Source organism: Papaver somniferum, unplaced genomic scaffold (genome assembly GCF_003573695.1).
Source record: "Papaver somniferum cultivar HN1 unplaced genomic scaffold, ASM357369v1 unplaced-scaffold_84, whole genome shotgun sequence".
Lineage (NCBI taxonomy): Eukaryota > Viridiplantae > Streptophyta > Magnoliopsida > Ranunculales > Papaveraceae > Papaver > Papaver somniferum.
In genome coordinates, this window is record NW_020651415.1 from 1,077,386 (window position 1) to 1,094,591 (window position 17,206).

A 17,206-nucleotide genomic window follows, 5' to 3' on the forward strand; every position below is an offset into this window, starting at 1 on the left:
AAAACTTGAATCAATTGCATCAGACACCTCTACCTAACTATATAAGGAGAGCAATTAAGGGAGTATTCATGAATGCCAAGATTGGAGTCATATATGATTTCTTGTTAATGGAGGATTCATGAATTACAAGATTGGAGTCATATATAACTGATTTGTATTCCTTTTGATCTCGTCCTCAAACTTGTACCGTGCGGATGTTGGAAGTGTATCAACCCAATCGACATATTTTTCAAGTTGTTTGGACAATTCCAAATCGAGAAATGGTCATATACCCACACCTACATCTAAAATTAAAATAGGATATGAAGTGACAAGATGAAAAGGAAAGTAAATTTGGAACATATAAGTTTCGGCTTAAAAATATATCATAAATAAGCCGAACCTATCAAATTTAATCTCTCAGTAGAGTGTTCGGCTTGAAATTGATATCACTAACAAGCCGAACTCATCAAAGTTGGAGTCTCAGAAGAGAGTTCGGCTTAAAAGGGCTATCATCAACTAGCCGAACCCTTTACTGATGCAAGAGAATATACGCGTTGTATAATTTTGGAAACAAAACAAAAAAAATAATATTGGATCGTCGAGAATTACCTGAAGTATGGTGAAGTTCCCTCAAGTGTTCTTGCATCCTATGTAAATATTTCTATACAGGGAGCATCCACTCACATGGGTATATTCACACAATCTCACAGTTTTGGCGATGTGTTTTCCCCTTGACCCGTATTGAAGTTAAAAACCTCCCCTTCCAAATCCTAATAAAGGTTTTATTTTTTGAGGTAAAATACGAAGTTAACAAAAAATCTAGTTAAACAGTTGGAAATTTTCCTAATTCTATCCTTTATCTACTTAACAAAAAATCTAGCAAAACAATATTGTAAAGATACACGTGGAAAATTTGGATACCTTTATTTACACAATAAATCAAAAAGTCAAAAATTTGATTGGAAACTAAATTCAAGGATAGTTTGTGTAAACAAAAAGTACATTCTGTTTGAAGCAAAACAAAATTACTTGGGCTTCTGGTCACCAGACAAACTACTTGAGAATGACTTAACTAGATTGTTATAACTTTATTTAAATGTCTTATATATTTAGACATCAAATACAAATACAAACACGTACACACCGTTACATTCTAGAAATATATAGCATTGCGTTATTGCTTGACCATGGAAACATGCATATATGATTCAATATTTTGTAAAGCTAGTCATGATCTCGACCAATTTCTTTCTAAGTTTCGTGCTCTAGCATTTTAGCATCCAACTCTTTGAAAAATACTTCAAAGAACTTTATGAAGGAAGTTGGTGCAGGAACATGTTCATTCTCTTTCTCATACTTGAATGACCATTTCACCATGGTTTTATTATTCCCTCCTCCGTGGATTGGAGTAACATCAATAGTGACATCAAAACTTGGGTAATCACTTGTAAAGTGTCCTTCAAACATTGTTTGAGTTATTGACATATTTTTGTGATCCACCGCTATTACCTTGTTTTTCGTCCTGACGGGAGATAATATGCCCTCTGTGGCGCCTGTTATCATGAATTAAGATCGACTAAGACTGTTTACCAGGCAACAAAATGGGTAAATTTGACAAATTTTATACTTGAAATACACCGACAAATAAAAATATATGTACATCGCATGCTCTCTACTAGTTATATATCAGTGTAACTGGGTTATTTAAGTATGTGCCTATATATTATAATAGCTGGGACAGACAAATCCCATGCAGGTTTTGCTTCCATGGGAGGTCACTTACTCGAAATGGCTATATAGCCTCCCAATATATGGACATCGTATAATATAAATACCATGATATGTGGACAACGTGGCTCCTAAAATACTACCCAGAAGAATTAATTATTTACGTACCGACTGCGTAGTCCCAAACATAGATACTACCCGGACGAATTTCTCCTTCTTCGGGGAGAACTTGACACTTGTGAACTAATTGAGGAACATATTTTGGAAGAGTTGGTGCACCACGAGTAATCATGTTGTATAACTTATCAGCATGGGTCTTCGCTACAAATTGACCTTCAACCTTATGAATTTGAGCCATTACAATCTGTTGCTTCCTCCTAAGAAAAAATTAGAAATTCAGGTACAGAGACGGACTGATGATTTATCAATATCTGTAGTTTGGTGAAGAGAATGAAGATGTTGTGGTTTATATAGCCCATGATGATGTTTCTTTGGTTTTTTTAATTCAGTATACACTTGCTCGACGAATTTTCACCTTTAGTAAGTGGACAATAAATTAACAAAACGGACTGGCACTACCTCATATTGGATGATAAATTCGGATTCTTAAATTTTCACCTTTAGTAAGTGGAGAATAACAGGGCCAGACCGATGTTATGCCCACCCAAGTGAGGCGGAGATTATATGTTTCCCGGGTGATGATTCATCACACGTACCACAAGTGCGTGTGACTTAATATATTGGTATATATTAAATTGGTGGTTTATATGTTCGCGATACATATGTAATATGTTGCTCAATCATGCAGGAGTCAAATACAAGGAGAAAGATGCAGCAACGTAAACAAACAAACTGCAATGACATCTAGATAACCACTATTTTGAAAAAGCATGTCTAGTTTGCGATATTGATAAATGATAACCATTTCAAAATCCAGGATGCAGACTGCATCTAGCATTTTGCGTGATAGTTGATCTATTGATCCGTCAGGATTGACTAATGGAAACTTGCACAATATTGTTTCTAAACATGTATGTACCCAACACCAACTCAACAGTCATAGGTTGGATTGCAATTATCTTGCCAGTCTCATAAGACCGAACTACATTTGTATCCAACCAAAAGTTTATTGACACTCTCACTAGCATATCGATCAATTTCATTTAGCCATTGCTCCACATTGTTGATGCTCTCCTGGTCAGTCGCATCATACACTACCTGGAAAATTAACAGTAAGTAACTTGGTTGACTTGGTTAAACATTTACAGGGGATTAATGAAAATGACCCATCTTTAATGGTGATTCACAGCGGAAGAAAGAACTGGTAGCATAGTGGAACACTCAAACCCAACTTCTTTTCACAGAAAACCTTACTTTACTGATGAGACAGAAAAACATACAGGACACGGAAATTTAGCAGAAAAACCAATGATACAAATAAGGGAAAGAGGCATGGACGAATGAACTTCATCCTCACTCAAATAATGGTGTAAGAATACTCGAGTTTTATTTGGCATTTCATATCCTTTTAGCTGCTCTGGGATACCTAATTTTGCATGTTATCCACTTGTTTTCAGCTGCAGGATGATAGCATACAAAACAAGCATGCGTCAAATAATCAGGACTCAGGAGACACAAAAAGAAAAGATAAGCAATCCAGGTACATACCTGCAAGCTGCACTAGAAGAGATCGAGCATGGGATTGAAATCAATGACAGAACATAAATTCATATATACGTCGTATCACTTTTATGTCTCTCCTTAGCCGTTCCTACACCTACAACACGAACAAAAGTAAATCATGGAAGTATTGGAAGAAAAAAAAATGTATTCGACTCTAATTTAGTTAAATGACATTATCTTAGCAGAACACACCACCCATACTAAATCAACAAATCAAATCAACTCGGAAGCCAGAAATATTGACGAATTATCAGTTAAAACCTTTGAAGATGGTAACAGAAATTTATATTTGAGGAACCAAAAATGAAATTATAAAGAGGTAGGGAGAAAGAGAGAGTGCCTGCTATTCCAACAAATTAATCAGGTCAGATAAATCTTCTGGCTCCTCCTGCTCGTCCTTTTGAATAAAATCAACATACAGTCCTTCCAGATAGGAGAGAGAGATTTGAGATCATAAGTTAAAGACTCCTTCACTTGTGGGCAATTGAAGATGGTTAATTTCTGAAGAGAAGTCCACCCTCGTAATTCTGGAAGAAACTTTAGAGCTGCGCAATCTCTGAAAACCAATTCCTGAAGAGAGATGGTGTAGACTTCTGAGCTTAACAGAGTAACCTCGTCGTCACTGTCATCGTCTTCATTTACTCGAAATCCCTGAAGCTGATTGCACTCTAAAATCTCCAGATATTGAAGATTACAATTGTTTTGGAGTATATTTGCTGGGAAGTATATGAGCTCCTCTACATTTTTGAAAGAAAGACTTGTAAGAGAGGTATGGGTTCTCCCAACTGAGCTTACTAACTGGAGATCAATATTGTCTAACTTCAACGTTCGCAGAGAAGGAAATGAAGGAACCTCTGTCAGAATTTCACATTCATTTATCCCCAGTTGTTGAAGACAAGGATGTGAATCAAAAATATCTTCTAGATCGAACATATCAGTAAGAAAAAGATTGGTGAAAGAAGGAAATCCAACAATATCCAAACACTCGAAAGACAATCTGTCCAGATCAAGATACCTAAGACGTGGGAGCTGCCCAATAGCTGCCGGAAGTTTCTCAGTTTCAAGCTTTCCAGATATGGAAGACAAGATGGAACACACATCCACGTGGGTAGGTTACACCCCAAAAACCCGATAATTTCCAAATCCTTCAAACCAGTATGAGGTTCGAGGGCTTCAAATACTTGAAAATTACACGACTTCTCGTCCCACATCGTGTCCGAGGACTCTTCTACCGTTCCCCAAAGTAGAGTCAACTCACGAAAGTTTTGCTTTCCCTTAATATTTGCCCTCTCAGCATCATTTGGATCTTTAACATTACCAAGAAGAAAGATAGTTAGCTTGTCAAAAAAGTTTAGGTTTCCTAACTCTTCCATACCCTCGTTATGATCAGTCTCGTTTATCATCTTTTCCGTCACCTGGTAAGTCAGTTCTTCAAGGCGAACTAGTTTCCCCATACCCACTAATATTGAATCCAAGGAATAAAATTTTCTCAGGTTTGTCCAATTATTCATCTCTTTGGGAAGCTTACAAGAAGAAAAAACACATGCTCAATATTCACGAGGTTAGCACAAGACTCGGGGAATACTGTGATGTCAGTATTAGATAGGCTAAGGTATCTTAAATGAATTAACTCCCCAAGATCCTTAGGTAGTGTTTTTATCAGTAAGCAATCTTTGAGATCTAATACCTCCAGATTATGAAGAATTTTCACACACTCAGGTAAGGATTTTAAATTCTCGCAGCTACTGACATTTAGTGTCTGCAAATTGTGAAGGTTAATGATGAAAGCAGGTAGTTTTTCAATAGGGTTAAAAGAAATATCAAGAGATTTTAGATTCTTTAAACCAGTGGCCGACTCAGGTAAAGCTCTTAACTCGCAATGATTGAGATCCAACGTTTGCAAATTACAAAGACTTGTGACAGAATCAGGTAGTTCTTCCATATACGACCACGAGACTTCAAGATGTCTTAAATTTTTTAAAGATTGAATGTTTTTGAAGAAGATTTTGAACACCAATATTCATATTAGTCAATACCAACGGCTCTAGATTATAAAGTTTACTGATGGACTGATCATAAATAACTTCACTTAGATCAAGACAATAAAGGTGAAGGTACCTCAAGTGTTTAAGCTTGCAACTCTAGGTAGTCAGGATCTGCAGACTGACCCACATGTAATACACGCAAATGTTTATTTTTGTGAATATAAAAGGGTCATTTTTAGAACCTTGAAGAAGAAAAATCGTTCGCAACTTCTTTGCATTACTTAAGTTTTTCAAAGATGTTGTTGATATTTTTTCATCCAGTTCTAACCGTAACCGACGAACTTCAGAAACATCTTCCAACTCACTTTCCTTGAGAGATACCAATTCATTCTTTCCACAAACATCTCCTGCAAGATCGTGCACAAGATCATGCATCTTGCAGGTCTCTACGTCGCCTAATTCGTTCCTCCCGAAATCATGGAAAAATGAGTTCCACGCCAGATTTCTGAAATAATCACGTCCAGTGTCTTCTACCGATCTTTTACTTTTCACATCAGATTGTTTTATTATAACTTAATTTTAATACTGATAAGATTTTTCTTTTGTTATCTGGAGTATTCCAGATATCATCATCCCTAATTGATATCCAATCACTTTCTTTCTTTTTTAGGTGCAATAAACTTCCAAGAAATTTTGCAGCAAGTGGTAAACCACCGCATTGTTTTGCTATTTGTTTTCCTATGTCTGACATATTTGGAGCATCAACTTCTCCACCAGGAGAGAAGGCTTTTTGCTTGATAATAGACCAACATGCATCGTCTTCTAATTGATCCAAATTGTAAGGAGGAATACTCCCCCTAACAATAGATGCAACTTGGTCATTACGGGTAGTGATTAATATTTTACTCCCTGAAGCACCATCGAGCAACACAGATTTGAGGTTCTCCCATTGCTCTGAGTTTTCATTCCACATGTCGTAAAGTACTAGCAGGTACTTCTTCCCTTTTAACTTTTCTTGGACATTTTTTACTAATACTTAGAAATTCGAAACCCTCTGAAACTTAGTTTCAGTAATGGACTCCATAATATTTACTAAGATGATTTCAATATCAAAAATTTCAGACACATGGACCGACATTGTTAACTCAAAAGATTTCTTTACCAACTCCTTATTGTAAACCAGTTGTGCAACTGATTATAATTGGCAAATGATGATGAGGTATTGGTTGTTAAAAGTTTAATTATCTGGGATTCATCATACTCCCTTCCTACAATTTCTGACTCGATAACATGGGATGCGTCTTGTCGGTCCAGTTGTTCGATACTTTCACCATCAGGAATAGGTGCAGTAGTTTCCAACTAAAAACTCTCCATATCTTCGGTAATTTCGTTTCATCTTTCGTTGATCTCTTTTATCTTTTTACCCATTTTTAGACGAAATTTAAGTGAAGGGTTTGAAGATGAAGCGAATTTCAGGACCTTATGCTTCGAGTGTAAAATAATGGTTCTCTATGCTCTTTTGAAGAGTCACAGAAATCGTACTTATAATGGAATGATATTACATATGTGTACAGCTGTGTTACAATTGGATTCAATCACATTCAATGTTGATTGATACTTAATACCTAAAATATCCAGAATACATTAGCTTATATGGTAAGCATATATACAAAGGTATCTGTAGCATAATTCGATATCTTCCAGAAGTATCGTCAGAATATCCCACCATAACTTATCAACTGTCATGTGCTTTCACATCGAGCTATCCTCTATGTCAACGCAGCGCATGCCCTCATAGGAGAACTTATCGATCACGTCATCAGCATCATATGCGATATCCTTGAACCTTCTCAACCAAAGTCTTACAAGTTCTTCCTTTCCTTGCCTTTTTTCGGCGTCGGCCATCACAGCCATAACGATTTCCAACATAGTTTTAAGCTTCTTCAAGTCATCTTTGACATCCAAAGCCAAACCAATGTCTTTGGAAACAACACCAGCCAGTTTCTTCAGGATTCCTGTGGCACCGCTCATAAGTATATCTTCCATTGTGTGAAGAAGAGAAATTGAACAAAATGAAGAAACAAGAAAGCAACTTAAGTATTAATCTCAAGTAGCTAGTTGTTTGTGTAAGATGGATGTTGTGTAGAAAACTCAATAATCACAGTTCAATAAGGAATAGCTGGCGATGTTTAATTGGTTATACAACTCACATTGGAACCATTCGTAAATGCATAGTTTAAATAATCCAAGTTGCTGTAAGCATGTAATTTCCCGTTTTTCCAATTATGAAGTTGTTTAGTCAATCCAAGATGCTAAACAGGGAGTTTCAGTACAAAGAGATTGTATTTATCGAATAAACTAAAAACTGAAAAGCCGTCTTACCTCAAGGTGCAGGTTTTGCTACTTGTCTAAAGGCCATTTTCCAGCACGATTCATCTAAATCCATCCATGGAGTTGCTTCACATTAAGCTGATAAATAGTCCACCAATTAAGACAAGGACAGGTTGTATGTAAAACAATAAAAAGCAATTCTTTTTAAAAAGTTCACAAATTAGGGGGAGATCCCTATTGGGTTCATCTGCATGACTTGATTGACTTCTACAAACGAATGACCATACACATAAATTTCCCTATTGGACATCATAAATTTCTGACGGTAGTGTTGCTCTATGAGGAACAGCAAGAGCTTAATCCAGACAGCATAGGATCGGAGGTGGATACCCGTAATTTGGGGCTATGGGATGGATCACTACCTGTAAGATTCAATCAAGATATATGAACAAAGACACGAGATTTTGGTCTGACGTTTTTTTTTTTTTTGTTGAGCGTCTGTTATAAAAATTATGTCGGTTTCAGAAAATAATGCTGTGGAAGGAGAGAAAGATCGTTCTGTTCAACTCACATCTGAACGTGATGGGAGATCTCATTCACATAGCAGAGACTCCCAGTGGAAAACAGTTTCAATCCAGATGATCCCTGAGAATTATTCACTACAGAAATCTGAAATTCCGAATTCGGCAAGTTCAGGAAAATATTACGGATGTTACAGGGTTTTCTTCACTTCCACTAAAAAAATTACAAGAAGATATGTAACCAAACGAATATAAACACAAAGAAAGAATGCTGCTATTGAATAAGATCATATTCCTGATTTGTACAGGCCCCCAATGTTTAAATGAAATAGTATAGAAAGTAAAGAGAAAAGAATGAAATTACAATGACAATAAGAAACAACAAATCACAAAGAGAAACTTGGTTTTAAGTGCCTTGACAACGAATAAGAGAAACAACGAAACCTACTAGCTAGCTAGTTTTACATGCGTGCAGTAGAAGATGGGAGAGAGGTATTGGCGTATTGCATTGTAATACTTTGTTCTTCATCTAAGAGGAGCAACACCCACTGCTCTGGTTCAGTGGTTGTCCTTTGATTTGGACTGTTGGAGGTCTTGCGTTGTTCATTGCTGGTTGGCTTGCCATCCTGTATGATTAGGGTGCAAACGTTTAGAATGAATGGACAGAGAATTGTTCAAATTACGAGAGCAAGTACTACTGGCAACTATAGTTGTTGCATCTGTATATACCTGTTTTTGATTTCAGAAGCCATGGCCATGAAAGCTTGTTCGACGTTAGTGGCATTCTTTGCACTTGTTTCCAGGAATGGAATCCCAATTTCATCAGCAAGTGCCTTAATTAACAGCGACAGAAACAAAACCAAGTTAAAACATGTTGCTCAATCATGCGAGAGTAAAATACAAGGGTAAGAGGCAGCATCCCAAACAAACAAAACGTAAAAACATCTATATAACCACAATTTTGAGACAACATGTTTAGTTCACAGGATCGATAACCATTTCAAAAGCTGGGATGCAGCCTGCATTTAGTATTTTGCGTGATAGGCACTACATAGTGTAAGTGACTTGCTGCTTTGGTGCTGATTCTGTGAGTTAGTAGCATGGCAAACCGCTAATGCGGTATGGGGTGCCTTAAGACAGAGAGAGGAAAGAAGAAAAGACTTCATAAGTACCTAAAGATTTAGGTGAGTGCACTTGTTGCAAGTGAGTAAGGGTGAATACGTACGGGTGGAAAGAGTTCCCTGAACCACATTTGGACCTGTGACAGTCGGGTAAGAGAGCAGTCTTTTCACCCGCAAATACTCAGCCTTACACACTTGCAACAACAAGTGCATGCAAATAGCAACAATCTCTCAAGACTGGACATGGAAGACTTGATTATTTTTCACTCTAACTCTTATTGATCACAAGACAGGGGGGAAGAAGACAACCACCACAAAGAACATACAAAGATTATGCCAACTGAGCCTATATCATTTCATAAAAAGGAGAAGATAACATGAGTCATATGATCTATCAGGATTGATTAAAGGAAAAGAACACACATGTATCGGACACCAACTCAACAGTTAAGGGTTGGATTTAAATTACCTTGCCGGTCTCATAAGAGACGGCCCTGTTTGCTGTGAGATCACATTTGTTTCCAACCAAAAGTTTATTGACACTCTCACTAGCATATCGATCAATTTCATTTAGCCATTGCTTCACATTGTTGAAGCTCTCCTGGTCAGTGACATCATACACTACCTGGAAAAATTAACGGTAAGTAACTTGTTTGAGGTGGGGTAAAGCATCGATAAAGGTTACATGTAACTCACTATAATGCCATGTGCACCACGGTAGTAACTGCTAGTGATCGTCCTGAAACGTTCTTGTCCAGCTGTGTCCCACTGCATGACCACAAACGAAAAATTTCAAAAGTTAGCTCAGAGATACAAATGTTCCCAGATAATATAACGTGCCAGAAATCTATGACTGAGCCCAATAACCTTACAGGAAATGTTAACATTACGACACAAGTATAATACTAAACGGACCAAGAAAAAGCCTAGGGACCAAGGAAAAAGGTAAATCCCAATTAGATAGTCCAAACTCCTCCGCATTTAGAGTCAAAACTGATCTTTAACAATTCAGACAATTCTACACAAAACGATCCACAATCTACGACTAATACACAACAATGTATAAATTTTCGGCATTTACAGTATCACTGTCCAACTGCTATGTAATATTCAAGAGCAGTGTAACAACAACACATCCTTCAATGTTTACATTGCACGGTGAAAACCATGCAATTTACAAACAGTAGAAAACAATTATCAACGGAAGAAGGAACTCACAATCTGAAGCTTAATGGTCTTCCCATCCTGTTCCACTGTCCGGATTTTCTACAAAACAAAATACGTGATATTACAAAATCTGCACATACACACAACTTAAACAAAATCAAATTCCTGGTTGACATTAAAAGTACTTACGAAGTCAACCCCGATAGTACTGATGTAACTCTCTAGATAAGAATCATCCTGTGAAACAAAAATACAAATGGTAAAGATCTCACGCAGCTAATATAGAATTGTTGCACACTTGGTCTTGAACGTTCTATAATTTCTATTCTAAGTAATCTCCGGTGATAACAGAGAGATGAGACAAGTGTTTGCCACTTTGTAAGAGCCAGTCAGCCGATAAGAAAAAACAGCTGAAAAGGAACCCAAATTTGCAACAGTCTATCCGTATTATGCTAGTATGGCCCAAGTGTGAGGTTAAAATTCTCAAAATACACAATAATTCATGCAGAAGTACAATTCAATGCGTTTAGATGATTACTTACAGCAAACCTCAAAAGAAGACATGATTTACCGACACCGGAATCTCCAATAAGCAAGAGCTTGAACAGATAATCACTGCAAAACAACAAAACACAATTAAAAACCCTGAAAACACACAATTCTAATCCCAATCCAGTCAAAATTGAAAGCCTAAAAATCAGTTTCTGAATCCCAATTTCATAATTCAACATACAATCCTCAATAAACTGAAACAAAAAAAAAGACCCAAATTTGAAACTAAAGCTATATACTTTTCCCAACCCTAGATCATTCTAAATTATGATCAAATTCGCTCAAATTAAAAACCCTAAAAATCGGATGTTTATACAATTAACACACAATTCAAGTAATCTAACCTAAATCGAAGAAACCCAGATTGAAATAAGATGTTCTGGTCAAAACCCTAGATCCCGATCTACAATTACTACAATCAAACAACAATTCCAAAACCAAAACACCAATAAAAACTAATCTATGCAAGAAAAAAAAAGTTGAAGAAAAGGAGTAAATCTGTTAAGACTACTTACTATTCTGGATTCATGGCTGATAAAGAAAGAAAAAAATCTGTACTTTCTTCTGTTTCTGGTGTGATCTCAAATTTGGGGTCTTCTCAAATTGAGAAGAAGAAGAAGAAAGAAGATGAAAAGGGGGAGTTTTTAAGAGAGAAAGACAGAAAGTGCGTCGGTGTTTCGTACACGGTATAACTACGTGCAGCTAACTATAAAACCAATTTTATATACAACTTCTTTTTTCCTTCTTTTTTCTTGGGCAAGTCCCCCCACCCACCACACATCTAAGGCCGGTGTGGCAAACTCCTCACTGTGGAGCTGGTAAACTAGCAAACTGGCCAGGCCAGGTCCTAAAATTAATTCATCAAGTTGATGATAAGCTCGACCGTTCGGTGTAGAAAAAATCGATAGGTGTAACCTCCAGAGCCAACGGTTTAGACTCGACTGTTTTTATCATCTCATCTAATGGTCATAATTTCATCATCCTATAAATACAATATCAAATTTCATTTCAACTCAGACCATTTCTTCAATCTCCATTCTTTCACTCCACAAATCCAATATGTATGTTCGTGTTCGAGCTCGCAAATTTAACATATCTGAAGATCAATCCATTTGCAGGAATTATGTTTTTGTTATACAAGATATGACCAATGATGGACAACACCAACATCAAGAGATGGTATGGAGTCGCATATTTCAGAGATTTCAGGAAGAAATATTGAACCTCAATAATCAAAATGCAAATGGATTAAATCATCGCTTCGGAATAATCAACAATGATGTGAAGTTGTTTGTTGTTGCACTTATTAAAGGCTATCGAAACCGACGAAATGGCCAATCCGCATTTGATGTGGGGCAAATGTGTCAGCTCGAATGGCGCAACAGAGTGAAAAAATATTTTCAAGTTGATGGTTGTTATCTTATCTTCAGGGTGTTGTCCAAATATGACCAATTTAGATTAGCTGCCCAAATATGATGCATCTATCATTTATATCAAATTTTTTAATTTTAAGATATTATTAATATAAAACTAGTGCATCCTTCATTAAAAGTTTAAAATTTTAATTTACATTAGTGCCTCTTCATTCATCTAGATAATGAATAACTTATTACAATAAAGACTTTAGAAGTAAAAATTTGGGACAATGTTCTTCATCTTGTTTATCTTCTTCATTTCACCAAACTTCCAATCAATGCGCTCATGAACGGAGTTTCCTTTGTTGATCTTCTTCTTTGCCTTCAAATTTTCCTTCCCTTGAACTTTCTTTGTTTTTTCTTAGTTGGAGGTTTGATTTGGTTAATATCCAAAACTTGTAGACTTCTTTGGTTTTTACCTATTTCTTTATAACCTTCACATATCTTAATAATGGCGGCTTCAAGTACCACTCCGGAAAAATCAAGTTGGGTAGCCAAGTCAAGTTGGGATTCAAACTTTGCCATGTGAAGAATTAGATAGATAAAGATAGAATTTTTTTTGTAAAAAATTTTGTGTAATTTTTTGGTGTGAATGTCACATTTTTATAGCGGTGGAGAAAGAGTCGTTGAGGAAAGGGAATTTACCCTGTATCCCTACAGTAGGCAGGATTGTGAAGGCGAATCCCCGTATCCCTGTAACCCGGGTCGGATGGGAGTTTTTTCTCCGCGTTAAGGGTCGAGAATTCGTAAATCCTTAAACACGGTAATCAACTCTTCATCGGGCCAAAAACAAAAAGAGCGGCGCGGTAAGCGTCAAGGATTTTTGCCCATCATAGCGTGGGTTGTGCAAGGCTTGGGCAATCCAGCGTAAAAACTATGTCCTATTTTGGGAGTTAACATTGTCTCCTACCCTACCTGTTACTTGCTACTAGAAAAGGGTTTCGATTCTCGGTTCTCGGAGAACGAGCCGTTTGAGGTTTAAAATCAACGGAACGGTGGAGACTCAATCGCTTAACGTTTTTACCATAGTAGCTCGGCCAGTTTTTCAGGCCAGCTAGCATGGAAAATGGGTGGGTTATCCATCCCCATAGGAACCTGCCTAAGCCCTTGATCGAAAAGTGATGAACCCGTTAAAGCTCCTGACGGGTCCTTGGCTGAATACCAGGGACTAATTTCGTGGCGTCAGTGACACATCAATAAGATCTTTTTTTTTATGTAAAAAAGGAATAGACTGAGAGTATTTTCCAATTTTCTTGGTATTTCAGACTTTCAGTTGTTCGTACAGACTGCGTGTCACAATGTAAATTATGGGACATCCTGAACATAGATACAGGACCATATAGTAAAAAATTTGGGTCACTGTGGTAGATTTTGGATCACAGTGTATATTCGGAACATGAGATATGATTTAGGTTATGGAGCGAATATAAGTCATAACGGAAAATGCGTTAGAAGATTATGGATCATATTTAGGACTATGTTGAAAAATTTGAGTCATAGTTGTAGATTTAGGATCAGAGTGAAAATTTAAAATCACTGAATCATGATGGAAGATATCGGGTCACCTGTAGATAGATATTTATGATGGAAATCTTGCATCTGCGAAGGGAATTTGATCATGATTTGTAGACTCATTATGTTTGGGCTACCGCAATCATTTTTTTTCTTTCTTATTATTACTCCCTTCGTTCCTAAATAATAGGCTGGTTTATATAAATAGATGTTTCAAAAAAATTGGCAGGTTTCCTAATTGGAAAAGTCAAATGTTACTTTAGTTTTCTGGGACCACTTTTCTCTTATTATTTTTTGATGACAAGTGTCATGTGGACCATTTCACTTTTCTTCTTTTGATGACAAGTGTCATGGGACCATTTCACTTCACTTCTTTTATTGAAAAGTGTCATGAGGACCGCTTTCAATGATTAGTTATCTTAATTTCCTTAATTTTCTCTAAAAACAAAACCAACCTATTAATTAGAAGAAAAAAAAGAGTAAGAAAATTGAATTCATTAAGATGAAACAACTGCTTCCATGTCTATCAAGAGTTGAGAACTATTACAAGTGGAGAACCAAACCCATTCTTTAGTCAGCTTTTCATTCTTAGCCATATTAGATAGAATATCTGCCTCATTATTTTTCTGTTTTGGGATGTAATAACATTTCCAAGTTCTAATTTGCTGAAAAATTGAAATAACATCTATAGTAAAATTATGAATCTGCCAGATAATGTTGAATTGGCATTTCATTGAATGCATCCACTGGGACTTCAGAATTTGTTTCGAAGTTCACTGCTGCCATCTTCAGTTTTTAAGCCCATTTTCTATGAATCCTACCTCCAAGAAATCCTAAATATTCCGGACTTAGTGCTTCATTTTGGAGAAAGCACATTTTTCTCATTTGGATTTCCACGCAAAATTTCGTAGAATTAGTCTTGCATATACCACCATGTTTAGTTAATTCATGAAACAAACCATCGTAATTAACATTTAAGACTCCATTTACTGGAGCATACCACCAAATGTTCAACCTATCTTGAGTAGATACCAGCCTTACTACTTGTTTGATTTTAGCAAATGATCTCAATAATTTTATGAACCAACTTTGTCAGGATCAGGTGTAATATTCTGAAGAACCTTGTTGCCCCTGTATTTCCATGTTGCCGAAGCAATAACAACATTCGTCACCACTTATGTGACAGACCGGAAAATTACGCCTAACGCACCACCCTGCACATGCCATAACTCCCTGATACGCCGATTTGATGCTACTAACCGGACCTTAAAACTCATCTTCGCATCAGGAAAATACACGTCTATTTTCTTTTGCAAGCATGCTTAGGAGGAATGTTACCTTAAAACTTAGCTTCCACATCATTCCAACTTACCCTTGTTCTTCGAAGGGTTTAAAACCATAAAGGCTAATCTTGATGCATTATTTCATATCTTCTTTCTTATTCTTTCTTATCTTGTTTTTTCTTCTTTCTTCTTCTCTTTTCTCTTTTTCTCTCGCTCTTCTTTCTCTGGCGAATTCGACAGATCAAATGGAAGATTTGTTATCGATAAGAGGTAGAGAAGAACTTGGAGTAGTAGTAGTGATGATGTTTTTATCTGTTGTTGAATTAGAAGATGAAGACGACGGTTTAGAGGATTCAATTAAGTTGGGTTTATTACGAATTAAAATATAAGGTTGAAGAGTGATCTGAATTTGATATTAGGGTTTCTGAGTTGATTCAGAGATGAGTTCGAAGATATTAAACCCAGAGAAGATAGAATTGATATTCAGAGGGATGATTGATGATGGGTTTTGTGTTAATTTATCAGTTATAGATGTTGCTGATGAAGAATCGGTGAATTAGGGTTCCTACGTAAATCAAAGATGGTGATGAAGGTTGTTGGGTGTTTATAGTTTTGAGATGATTACTCGAGTAAGATCATTCTGAGGTAATTTTTCATTTCAGTTAACTTAGCAAAGTTATTTGGTTCTTATATTAAAGTTATGTGATTATAATGGGTTCATAGTTGAGTTAGATAAATGGAGAATGTGATGGAGATGAAACTGTTTAGTTGTTGATACTGTTTTGAGATGCAATTTAAGTTAACTGGCAGATGGCTTAGTGTAATTACATGATTACTGGAGTTGAAATATTAGATGAATTGAGATGTAATTATACTGAAGTCGTGGTTAACGGGATTGGTAGACATTCGTCTAATGTGATGATATAGCTCAACTTGGTGGTGCTGTTGGATGCAGGGAAGAGGCTTGAGTTGGATGTTTTATCATGAGAATGTGTTGATGCTGTGAGTAATGATATGAGTTTGATTACGGAGGTTTGTATTGGATTTTAGTGAAACTGAATAAGAGAATCGTGTTGCATTGTATGTCTAAGAAGATAGAGGTAATGAATAAAGATTGAAGCTATACTTATGGATTGGGTTTGTATCTGTATTACCAATGGAATTGATATAGATTGAGGTAATACATGGTCTAATATATGAGAACTAGTATTGGTTTGTGTTGCAAAAAGTGCAAGTGGGAAATGAATAGAAATGGTTTGTTGGAGGCTGTTGTGGTAAACAAAGTGGCTGGGGTTATTTTAATGATAGTTGTTATGTGTGTGTTTGTGGTTTAATGAGTAGTTTGACAGTTCAGTTAAGAGGGTGAAATGAATTTAGTAGAAGCTGAGTTAATGGTGGTTATAAAAAGAAGATGAATCTGAGATGTGTGGTAATTCACTGTTGTTAGAATTGAGTAGAGAATGGATGTGTATAAGTTTTGTAGATGACCTGCAGTTAGTGGATTGAACTATAAGGTGTTTGATCCAGCAAAAGAAGATTATGTGGTTGAGACTTTGGGATGAGGGTAGAGAATGAGATAAAGTTGATTGTAATGCTGTTCTAGCAATGTACTTTGTGAAAGCTTGCAACTGCAGATTAAGGTAATAGATTTTGTATTTGAGATTGAATTGTGAAGTTGTTTTTAAATGAATTATTTGATATTTGTGTTTTAGCCTGGTAGAATAGAAGTGAAGATGAAATAGAGGGCATGCATGTTAGTCATCCTAGTCAGTTTAGCTGACTCAAATTGTTTAGCTGACTTAGATGACTGATTGAGTTAACTCAGTGACCAGACTTGACTCAGTGGACCTTGACCGATTTGACTCAGTTGACCATTGACTTTGACCTTGACTTAGACATTGACTATTAGTTTACATCCTCTGACCG

At 36.4% G+C, this 17,206-nt stretch overlaps 3 protein-coding genes across 3 annotated transcripts; all 3 read right to left on the reverse strand.

The window, feature by feature from the left end:
• Positions 1–1,039: 1,039 nt before the first annotated feature.
• LOC113345954 (MLP-like protein 423) lies at positions 1,040–2,166 on the reverse strand. The gene is made up of 2 exons (XM_026589591.1): positions 1,879–2,166; positions 1,040–1,535 (listed from the first exon to the last, which is right to left on the reverse strand). The coding sequence occupies exons 1-2, from the start codon at positions 2,066–2,068 to the stop codon at positions 1,234–1,236; spliced, it is 492 nt and encodes a 163-aa protein (XP_026445376.1). The 5' UTR covers positions 2,069–2,166; the 3' UTR covers positions 1,040–1,233.
• A 1,587-nt stretch (positions 2,167–3,753) lies between these two features.
• Positions 3,754–6,351, reverse strand: LOC113345888 (disease resistance protein RGA2-like). The gene is made up of 4 exons (XM_026589541.1): positions 5,965–6,351; positions 4,922–5,152; positions 4,575–4,808; positions 3,754–4,458 (listed from the first exon to the last, which is right to left on the reverse strand). The coding sequence occupies exons 1-4, from the start codon at positions 6,349–6,351 to the stop codon at positions 3,754–3,756; spliced, it is 1,557 nt and encodes a 518-aa protein (XP_026445326.1).
• Positions 6,352–8,482: 2,131 nt separating this feature from the next.
• LOC113345924 (ras-related protein RIC1-like) lies at positions 8,483–11,765 on the reverse strand. Its single transcript, XM_026589565.1, has 8 exons — positions 11,586–11,765; positions 11,061–11,133; positions 10,708–10,755; positions 10,570–10,617; positions 10,048–10,119; positions 9,821–9,976; positions 8,960–9,063; positions 8,483–8,856 (listed from the first exon to the last, which is right to left on the reverse strand). The coding sequence occupies exons 1-8, from the start codon at positions 11,597–11,599 to the stop codon at positions 8,760–8,762; spliced, it is 612 nt and encodes a 203-aa protein (XP_026445350.1). The 5' UTR covers positions 11,600–11,765; the 3' UTR covers positions 8,483–8,759.
• Positions 11,766–17,206: the final 5,441 nt, after the last annotated feature.

Bases quoted from the DNA above. Each gene is read 5' to 3' on its own strand.
- LOC113345954 (XM_026589591.1), bottom strand. From the start codon at position 2,068: ATGGCTCAAATTCATAAGGTTGAAGGTCAATTTGTAGCGAAGACCCAT. The intron at 1,536-1,878 runs GTACGTAAATAA...TCATGATAACAG, and splicing joins TGTTTGGGACTACGCAGTCG to GCGCCACAGAGGGCATATTA.
- LOC113345888 (XM_026589541.1), bottom strand. From the start codon at position 6,351: ATGTGGAATGAAAACTCAGAGCAATGGGAGAACCTCAAATCTGTGTTG. The intron at 5,153-5,964 runs GTATTAAAATTA...CACAATTTGCAG, and splicing joins ACAAAAGAAAAATCTTATCA to ACACTAAATGTCAGTAGCTG. The intron at 4,459-4,574 runs GTATTTGAAGCC...ATATCTGGAAAG, and splicing joins AGAAGTCGTGTAATTTTCAA to CTTGAAACTGAGAAACTTCC.
- LOC113345924 (XM_026589565.1), bottom strand. The intron at 10,756-11,060 runs GTAAGTAATCAT...TTTGTTTCACAG, and splicing joins GTCTTCTTTTGAGGTTTGCT to GATGATTCTTATCTAGAGAG. The intron at 8,857-8,959 runs GTATATACAGAT...CTAATCATACAG, and splicing joins GCTTCTGAAATCAAAAACAG to GATGGCAAGCCAACCAGCAA.